At 49.7% G+C, this 10,000-nt stretch overlaps 1 protein-coding gene across 1 annotated transcript; it reads left to right on the plus strand.

Annotated features, from left to right (window-relative positions):
• The first annotated feature begins 374 nt into the window (after window positions 1-374).
• Window positions 375-7,616, plus strand: samhd1a (SAM domain and HD domain 1a). The gene is made up of 16 exons (XM_086214972.1): window positions 375-653; window positions 1,125-1,191; window positions 1,351-1,423; window positions 1,675-1,835; window positions 2,036-2,151; window positions 2,247-2,317; window positions 3,004-3,162; window positions 3,351-3,451; window positions 3,727-3,835; window positions 3,925-4,016; window positions 4,108-4,223; window positions 4,995-5,134; window positions 5,741-5,836; window positions 5,911-6,015; window positions 6,101-6,238; window positions 6,709-7,616. The coding sequence occupies exons 1-16, from the start codon at window positions 467-469 to the stop codon at window positions 6,859-6,861; spliced, it is 1,884 nt and encodes a 627-aa protein (XP_086071098.1). The 5' UTR covers window positions 375-466; the 3' UTR covers window positions 6,862-7,616.
• Window positions 7,617-10,000: the final 2,384 nt, after the last annotated feature.

A 10,000-nucleotide genomic window follows, 5' to 3' on the forward strand; every position in this document is an offset into this window, starting at 1 on the left:
GATAGATGGATGGATGATAGATAGATCAGACCTCCGGTCCGGGGCGGTTCGTGTCCCTGGCGTCACTCAACACGCCGCAGCATTTTGCTCCGCCCCCCGCATGTCAATCACGCTTAAGTAGGAAATGATACAACGGAAAATATATTTCACTGATAAAATAAAAGCATGAACCCAATTTTAATGTTCTTATAAGAATTCCTTGGATGAGGATTATTACACTAGAGTTGGATAATACGTAATGTAACGTGATCGGGGTCAAATACTGTCCCCCTGATTGGAACCGCGGCCCAGAATGGCAAACGTGGCATTTATTTCGAAAACCCCAGCCGGAAATAAGCACATGGTTGCTTTAGCTTGATTCCGCTGTTTTACAGACAAAACCCGGGTATTTGACGGAGCTCGGCCTCATCGGCCGTGACTGTGGCGGCGGTACTGCCAACCGAGGCAGTGTGTTCACCACACCGACATGGAGAGTCGAAAACGGCCGTTGGAGGCGTCGGTGAGCCGCGGCAGCAGCTTGCAGACCCCGGAGAAGAGAGTGTCTGAGGCCCGGCTCCAGGATTCGGACTCGGACTACATGCGATGGGGAGTTGAGGAAACGTGTCAGTTCCTCCGGAGAGAGGAGCTGGGAGCCTGGGAGGACACGTTCAGAGGTCGGCCTGGTGCTGTAGGGTCACGGATCCATCTGACATCACACACTGAATAATCTAAACACACACACACACACACACACACACACACACACACACACACACACACACACACTGTAATGTTTGTGTGACACCGAGCAGACAAACTGACTCGATGCCATTGAATCTTCCCCTCACTTAAGATCCTGAAAAAGAGAATTTTGACATTTCAGGTCAAGTGCGGAACGCAGGACGCGTCCTTCATCTGTCTGAGCTCCACCCTCATGTTCACGCACAGAGGCTTCAGTTACACACTGCACTTGTTAAGATTGTCCAACACTTCCCCAAAATATCTGTGACGTCACCAGCCGTGCTGTGTCCTCCCTGAGCAGATGACCGCCTGCATCGGATCAGCTCGTATTTGACTGGGAACGAGGAGAGAAACTCCTCTGAATCTGGGGGTTTAAATACTGATGCGTTTGCTCTGTTGTCCAGAACAAAAAATCACGGGAGTTGGGCTGAGATACCTCAGGGATGCTGACCTGGAGAAGATTGGGGTGCGGTAAGTGGTGTGAGCTTGTCTTGAATCAGTTTATGGGATTTCTTCAATATTCAGAGCACTCACAGCAGGAGGGAAAAGACATTCATAGAAAATGGAGCCTCAGCAAAGCGTGACCCCCGTGATTTCACACCTTCGGTTGTCCCTTTCTGTTGCGTCCAGGTGTCTCGGTGATCGCCTGCGGATCCTGCACAGCATCAAGAAGCTGCAGCAGATACAAACACAGGCAAACAAGGTGAACGAACCAGCGACTGGTCGTGATGCTCAGCTGTGCCGTCGCCCTCTGCGCGACACATTTAGCTGCTGTTGGCCAATGAGTCGTTGTTGTTGTGTTTAGCCTTGATTTTTTTGTGGACAGGTCTGCTCCCTTTGTCCATCTTTGTCCTGTAATACCTGATCACACCTGTCGTGTGTTGTTTTGGGCCTCATTACTGCTTTGGAAAGTTTTCCACTGGCAAATGCACCCCTGCTGTCCTGTCCCCGCAGGTGCTCAACGACCCCATCCACGGACACGTGGAGTTGCACCCGCTTCTGGTGAAAATCCTCGACACTCCTCAGTTCCAGAGACTCCGGAACATCAAGCAGCTTGGAGGCACTTACTTTGTTTTCCCGGGAGCTTCCCACAACCGCTTTGAACACAGCATCGGGTTAGTCCTCACGCTCCGGCCGCTTGTGCGTGGACGCCATCCCTTCACCCACCATCATCACGCCTGTTTTGTTCAGATTGAATCGCAAAGATTTTGTTTAAAGTAATAACATTTAAACAAGGAAAGACTGTCCAGGTAGACAGTGTTTCTAGGAAATCTGACATGAAGTGTGAGTCACGCGGGGCTTCTCTGTCTGGCAGGGTGGGGTATTTGGCAGGACAACTTGTGCAAGCGCTGGACAGGAGGCAGCCAGAGCTTTTTATTTCTCCCAGGGACATCCTCTGTGTGCAGATCGCTGGGCTCTGCCATGATTTGGGTCAGTGGGACCTTCATTTGCCACCAGTAAGATTGATGTGAAAGTTTCCTGAGGGGAATGGAAGACGAGTAACCTGTGTAACTGCTTGCCTCCAGGACACGGGCCATTCTCCCACATGTTTGACGGCATGTTCATCCCCAGAGCGCGTCCAGGAGTCTCCTGGAAGGTAATTATATCTCCTCCAGTTGTCCTTCACCATGCGGAATGTCAGACAAAACCAAGATTTTGCAGAATGGGAGGCGTCCAAGGTCAAATAAAGCACATCCACGACAGCGTAACTCACTGCTGGGACAGCAAACAAGTCCAGAGACACAGAAGTGTGTCAGTGTCCCAGGGGAGACCAAATAAGAGGGCTTCCATGGACGAGTCCTTGTACGGCACTGATGGGTTTCCTTTGAGTTGCTGGCTGCAAAGCTAGAGTTTCTTTTTCTTCTCAGTGCAAAGCAAGAGTCAGATCAAGTGTGTACGTGAACGCGAACATGGATGAGGGAGGGAGCTCAAAACCTGACATCAAGAATGATGAACACTGTAGATCTGTTGCCGTTTATCACGAACTTCTAGTTTATTTGCTATTAGTTGCTTCCGGTTCCAAGCACTCAGCAGAGGCCCGGGTGTTAGATGAGTCATTTGTAATAACTGTAAACTAAATGATCTGTTAACCATGTCACATGACTTTTAACTATCAGTGTTAAGATAGTGACGGCGTTATTGTGACTGGTAAGCCCAGACTGCAGTCGTGGGCGTGAGCCGTGTTTTACAAGATGCTCGGTGAGCTGCTCCTGCTGGAGGAAGCCGTCATTTGCACTTTCAAGCTGTGGCCAGGATCAATATCACACCAAGAATATCTTGCAGCATGAGACCGCCTCCCTCGCCATGTTTGACCACCTGGTGAATGACAACAACCTGAGGCCGCTGATGGAGCAGCACGGCCTGGTGCTGCCCGAGGACCTGGACTTCATCAAGGAGCAGATTGCAGGACCTCTGGACACTCATGGACCTCAAGGCCAGAAGGTCTGTGTGAAATCCTCGGTTCCCACAGAAATCAGATCGTTGAACGTGAGCTGAATACAGGAGTAGAGTTTTTTCATTTTTAGATTAGAACTGTTCTGCTCACTGAATGAGGACTCAGTAAACCTGAGGCTGAAGTGAAGTGACCTGTCAGCTGCAGCCAGTCAGACGCTCTGCTGTCCTCTCTGCAGTGGCCGTATCAGGGCCGGCCCGTGGAAAAGTCGTTCCTCTACGAAATTGTGGCCAACAAACGTAACGGTATCGACGTGGACAAGTGGGACTACTTTGCCAGGTGTGGCTTGTTTGATTCACATCCATTTGTGTGTTTAAACTTTGCCTGTTGTAGACAAATGCCCCCCCCACCATGAGAGCTATTAGAACCCATTTATCACTCTGCTGTACCAGCAGGATAACAGGCTGCCTGGGTCTAAGCCAGTCGTACTGCGTGAAGTCTGTGTCTTTATCATGACAACACCCTAAAACGGGGGGGGGACCGAGAAAACCACCCAGAGCTCGGCCCTGCAACGCTCAGGACCAGACTACACGGCCCCTCACTGTCTCTTTCAGGGACTGCTACCACCTGGGAATCCAGAACAACTTTGACTATCGCCGCTTCCTCAAGTTTGCAAGAGTGTGCGAGGTTGATGGACAGAAGCACATCTGCACCAGAGACAAGGTGCTGCTGAAGCTATCACTTATGCTTTGTACATCTTTTCAAATGGGCGTGGCCAGCTATGACTGAACCTGAGGTGATTCTGTCAACAGGAAGTGGGCAATCTGTACGACATGTTCCACACCAGGAACTGTCTCCACAGGAGGGCGTACCAGCACAAAGTGGGCAACATCATAGAAACCATGTGAGTACAGACTTGGTCCTGTGGGGCCTGTAGTCCTACACCAACCGAGCGTGTTCTGGGACACGATCATGATTGGGTTGTGACTCTGCAGGATCACGGAGGCCTTTTTAAAAGCAGACCAGCACATCCAGATCGAAGGCTCCGGGGGTCGGATGTTCACCCTCTCCTCTGCCATAGATGACATGGAGGCCTACACCAAGCTGACAGGTCTGGAGATGGTACCGTGTTCTGTTGGCCCGTGATTAAAGAACATTAAGACACAGAGGAAGGTTCCACCAGCCCTGCAGTTAAGGGTTCTACTCTGATCGGCTAAAAGATGCCGTTCGGTACTGAGTCGAATGCAACAACCCTGCAACAGATCCTCCTTCATATGAAGTTGAGTTTTACTGAATCCATTTGAGGGAGGGGTTGATTTATCGTCCCGCTCATTTTGAGGCCTGTGCTTTGTGGTGCTGTTGAACTCTACTGGGTTAATCTGGGATGTCCTCCCAAGAGTTTGTACAGCTCACCTGACCGATCAGCCCCTCCCTCCCTCAAACTGGTCAGTAAAAACTCAGCATGACATGAAGACAAGTGTCTGTATAGTTCAGCCTCTGAGGCGTCCAGTCTGTTGTGGGTGTGACGGCCAGCTGGGACGGGTCTCCTTCATCTCTCAATGATCATACGTGGGTTTTGGGTGGAACACAAATGTAACCAGTCACCTCCCTTCACGCGCCAGGTGTGCCTGCGCCTGAGATGCGGTCTGCCAGATGTGTGAGTTTGAGAGATGAAGACACGTCTGCTGAGGAGACGACTTGTCTGCTTGTCTAAAAACATTTTAGAGGCTTGAATTTTCGTGTGTGACGTGGTGTTGTTGACAAATGTTGTCCCCCTCTCCCTCGTTACCCTGCCGCTCGCCCTGCTCCCCTCAGCGCGCTGCAGGACTGTCGTTCCTCTAGAAAGTGAGTGCCTGTCATTGACTCTGTCTTCCTCCTGTAGATCACGTGTTCGAGCAAATACTCTACTCTTCCGCCCCCGAGCTGGCCGAGTCCAAGCAGATTCTGCGCAACATTATTTTCCGGCGCCTCTACAAGTGTCTGGGCCAAACCCAGGCAGACAAAGCCCTGGATGTCACCCAGGTGTGTGAGCACATGTCTCAGCTGAGGACCCTTAATACCGAATGTCTCATCTCAAGAATTATCTTAGACATTTGAACTTGGGAAGTCCCGCCGAGAGTGCCGGCCCCCGAGGATCCCAGCAGCAGTCAAGGGCCCCTGCAGCCAGTAGAGCGCCCACTGACTCACTCGCCTGTGGTGTATTCAGTGATCATGTGACCTGCAACTCTGTGTATTGATCCTTGTTGCTCATGTCGGTCTAAAACAAAATTCACACGTTAAAAGTGCAAATAAATGCAATAGAATGAAGACAAAATCCTTCATGGATGCATGTTGGAGTTTTTGCTGATATTTAAAAGTGTGAATGTTAAGAACATATGTGACCTGTATGGACATATCTAAGAAACGACCGTCATCTGCAGGCACAGACGATGTGGCGGTTTTATCGTGCAACCCTCAACATAAACGAGCAGATGCACTTATTAGATATGAAGATTTATGACCTGTGTGGTAAAACCCGGAAGGTTGGAACACCTGCCAAGCTCAAATATGTTGGTGCTGATCTCTGTCTGTCTGTCTCTCTGTCTGTCTGTGTCTGCCTCCTCCCCCGTCTCCCCCCTGACTCCAAAGATAATGATTCGTGACTGGGAGGCTGAGTTGGCTCGCTCGGTCCCTCAGGCTGGAGCGCAAGATATCACTCTGATGCCAGAGGACTTTGTAGTTAGCGTGAGTTTTTCATTCCTTGATGTCGGTCCAACAGTCTTTGCTCTTCACATCCGAGGTCCTGGCTTGTTTTTCAGGTCATCGTTATGGACTATGGGATGAAGACGAAGAATCCCATCGACAACGTGCGTTTCTACTGCAAGAATGACCTCACAACAGCCATTCAGATACGCAAGAACCAGGTGAGCTACTCACATTCAGATGGCTGGCAGGTCCTCGCGCAGAAGCTTTAGTCGGTAAACCCCGGACTGCTGTTGTCTCTGTCAGGTGTCCAAACTTCTACCTGAGTGCTTTGTAGAGCAGTTGATCAGAGTTTACTTCAAGAAGACTGACCACAGAAGTCTGGAGGCAGCTAAGAAGCACTTTGTGCAGTGGTGCATGGACAGGAACTTCTCAAAACCTCAGGTAACATTTCTCTTCTGACAAGTGCTGTGGTGTGTCAGCGGCTGTCTGTCACCACCCTGCCGTCGACATGAGGGGATGTTCAGGACTTGTTTCAGTATGTTTGAGAAGTATCTTTTATCGGCGTGAGTGTCTGGTTGCCATGGTTACTGGCATGTTTGACTTTTTCAGGATACCCTGATTTAGAACTGAAAGCTTTTAGTAGATGTGAGCCACCCTGGACTCTACTTACTTGTGTGTGTGTGTGTGTGTGTGTTTTCTGTGTATGTTCCCTGCATATATAAGGTGCTGGATCAGGTTGGTGTCATGGTGGTGGTCAACACTTCCGCTGCTGGGTTGTTGTGCATCTCTTTTAGGGGCGTGTTTTCTTAGTGTTACCTTGGTAGAACCGCACCCGTAGATCCTGGGAAAGCAGCAGTTATGACAGTTGAGGGCTTCAGTAACAAACTGTATTTCTAATGCTGTTGACTCAGGATGGAGACATCATAGCCCCCGAGCTCACCCCTCTGAAAGCCAGCTGGTCCCACAACCCTGACCCCACGGACGATGAAGACGGTGGCTGCAGAGACATGAATGGTTTCGGGGCTCACGGACTCAAGAGAGCCAAAACTCAGCTTTTCAAGTAAGAGGGGCCGATCCCACCAACCCCCCTCTGTCACATGTTCGCTAGTGTTGAGTGGACAGGTTATCTTTCTGTGAGGCCGGTGTGTTGGTGAGCAGAGCTCCACTGGAGTGAAGTGTGGAGACCGAAAGGTCCAGACAGGTGGCTGGAGACGCTCAGGGCCTGAGCTCAGGGTTTCACAGCAGTCGCGCCCTCCTCAGCGTGGCGTTCTCATCTTTTCTTAAATGTGAGCATTTTAATTTGATTTTTACTTTCACAATTTTTCTCCATTTTGGTGTTGAGTGTTATATTTTTAGTTTTTTATAGCCATTTGCTAACTACATACGATCATGTATTTGTATTTAAGAAGTGAAGTAAAACATTTCAGGGTTTTTACTCTCGAACTTCACATTTGCATACTTTGCTTTCCATTTTAAGACATTTTGAGAACACGCATGAGCCTTCACGTGCGTTTTTCGGCTCGCTGATTCCTCTGGGTTCAGCTGTTTCAGCTGCTCCTGGTATGTAGCCTGACCTGCCATTTCCTCCTCTTCCTCATCAGTGCATTTGGATTATACTTAACTTGAATGCAGTTTTCTCTTGTAATTTATAACCGTTCCATCAGAGTCGACTAATGTTTGGTTGTTGCTTATGGGTTTGAAGATATAACTTTTAAAAATGTTAAAGGAACTTTCCAAAGACCGGGGGGAAGGGATGGTGCTTCTATCAGAGAGGATGGAAACAGATTATGTACAAAAATAAAACTTCTTTCTCTGATTTGTGTCTTCATGTGATTCACCTCCTTCAACACCAGAGGGCACCATCCTAAGGGTTTTTGCAGAGTCGTGCACAGACAGTTTGGCCAACTCTGATCATGGGCGCCATGTTTGCTACCAACATCAGATGCTTCTACAACGTAACTATAAGGGGCAGATATGCGATGTTGATATCAGTCTCTAATCTTCTCCATTAATAAGTCTATAAATGTCACCGTCAGTGTCCGTCATGATGTAAAAGGCCTCGCTTCAACAACCCAGCGTGTCGTTAGCTTGGACGTCTGAAATGAGCCTGTCAAATGAGTTGGAGCCCAATCGCTCAATTAATCATGAAGCTGTTTAGCCTCTCCTTCGTCTCCCGAGTTCATCCATCACTGGAAAAAAAGTTTAAAATTCTATCCATCCATCCCTCCATCATCCCTCCATCATCCCTCCCTCCCTCCATGTTCTCCCTCTCCTCCTGTTGAGGGTGGTGGGGGTGGAGCCTATCCCAGCAGCCTTCCCCCTGGACAGGTCACCAGTCCATGGCAGGGCCAACACATAGAGACAGACAACCATTGGCTCTCCCAGCCACGCCTACGGTCAATTTAGAGTCTGGATTAACCTGGTCCCTCTTGATGTCTTTGGACTGTGGAGGAAGCTGGAGTACCAGAGAGAACCCAGCAGGAACAGGGAGAACATGGAGACTCACCCAGAAAGACCCCGTGCTGCAGCCGGGGCTCCACCCACAACCTTCTTGCTGGGGGCCACAGGGAGGACCACTGCTCCACCCACAACCTTCTTGCTGGGGGCCACAGGGAGGACCACTGCTCCACCCACAACCTTCTTGATGGGGGCCACAGTGAGGACCACTGCTCCACCCTCAACCTTCTTGCTGGGGGCCACAGGGAGGACCACTGCTCCACCCACAACCTTCTTGATGGGGGCCACCGTGAGGACCACTGCTCCACCCACAACCTTCTTGATGGGGGCCACCGTGAGGACCACTGCTCCACCCACAACCTTCTTGATGGGGGCCACAGTGAGGACCACTGCTCCACCGGGCTTTAAAATTACTTTAAAAATGATAATGACTCAGATAAAGTTAAAGTCACTTTGTCTTAGTCTTACTGTTACTGATTATTAGAATTATCATTATAATATTACAGTTTACATGCACACATGGTTTTCACAGTGTGTCGCATCTGAGTTACAGTTGGCAACTGAGGTCAGACAAGTTAAATTCAAGTCATGACGGCAGCTCCTAATTTACTCAGCATCTGGTCTAGATAACTAGCTCACTAGTCTAAGGCTAGCTGAGGGCTGTCATAGGTCTGGTAAACTTCATTCATTTCTCAATCAGTGATATGAGAGTGTGATCTGAATTAACAATGACTTTACTCTTCCAATGGAAATTCTTCACAAAAGTCAAAGAGAGAAGTTGGCATGAACCTCCCAGAACAGGGAGAAACCAGTTGTCCACAGAGCCCCTCAAAGTCTTCGAGCCTGGTCAGGAGGAAGAGGGCACGATTCAAGGAGCAACGTCTGATGAGGTCGAAGCCTCGCAGCACTCATGAGCTGTCTGTGGAGCAGCAGCTTTGCCACGAGGACTCGGCGTGAAGCCGAGAGCTGAAGCTTTGCAGAGTATCGCCACCGACCCAGGAGTGTACCACATGCTCCGAGCTTCAGCACCTTCATTTCTGAAGGAGTTTGTGTAAATGTGCTGCAAACAACTTGGCTCTCCTGATTTACCTCTTGCGGATGGTCAAAGCGGTAATGGACAATCCCTACGCCACCTCATCCCAGTGGTGGTGACGTGGCGTGTATTGTTTCTCCAACCTTCAGCTCCCATGACCTCCTCCGTTTGTTGTCTCGGCGAAAACGATGCATTTGTTTCCGCCCCGTTGTTGCTGGGCAGCCATTATTTATTGTGGAAGTTGATTATTGCTCTCTGATAGTTGCTTTGCTACGTGTATCACTGCTTGAATATTGGTTAACGGTAGCAAACATGGCGCCAACAAAACACGTGACCGCCTCTGAGCCAATCCCATGACCGAATCCCTCTGAACTCTCTCCAGGGCCCTGCGTGAGGTAAGGGGGCCCCCAGACACTTTGCAGTACACCTGCAGCTCTGATGCGTAGCTGTGTCCTCCCTCTTCCACCACCGCCAGGACAGCAACAATCTGATGGATGCAGTAAAAGTGGACACGCGTCCTCTGTCTTGATTTAGACACGCGAGTGGAGAACAGTTTTAAAGAGTCCTGTTGTAGTAACCAAATATTGCCACCCACCAGCACCACCTCAGTCTGTCTGCCTCCCTCTGGGGTCCTACAGAACCAGAGCTCAATGCCAGACTGGACCCTTGGAGCTAAGTGGCTAACACCTGCTAACTGTCAGCACGTGCAGCTC

This window comes from Aulostomus chinensis, chromosome 9 (genome assembly GCF_037954235.1).
Source record: "Aulostomus chinensis isolate RoL2024-O1b breed Wild chromosome 9, RoL_Achi_v1.0, whole genome shotgun sequence".
NCBI classification, from domain to species: domain Eukaryota; kingdom Metazoa; phylum Chordata; class Actinopteri; order Syngnathiformes; family Aulostomidae; genus Aulostomus; species Aulostomus chinensis.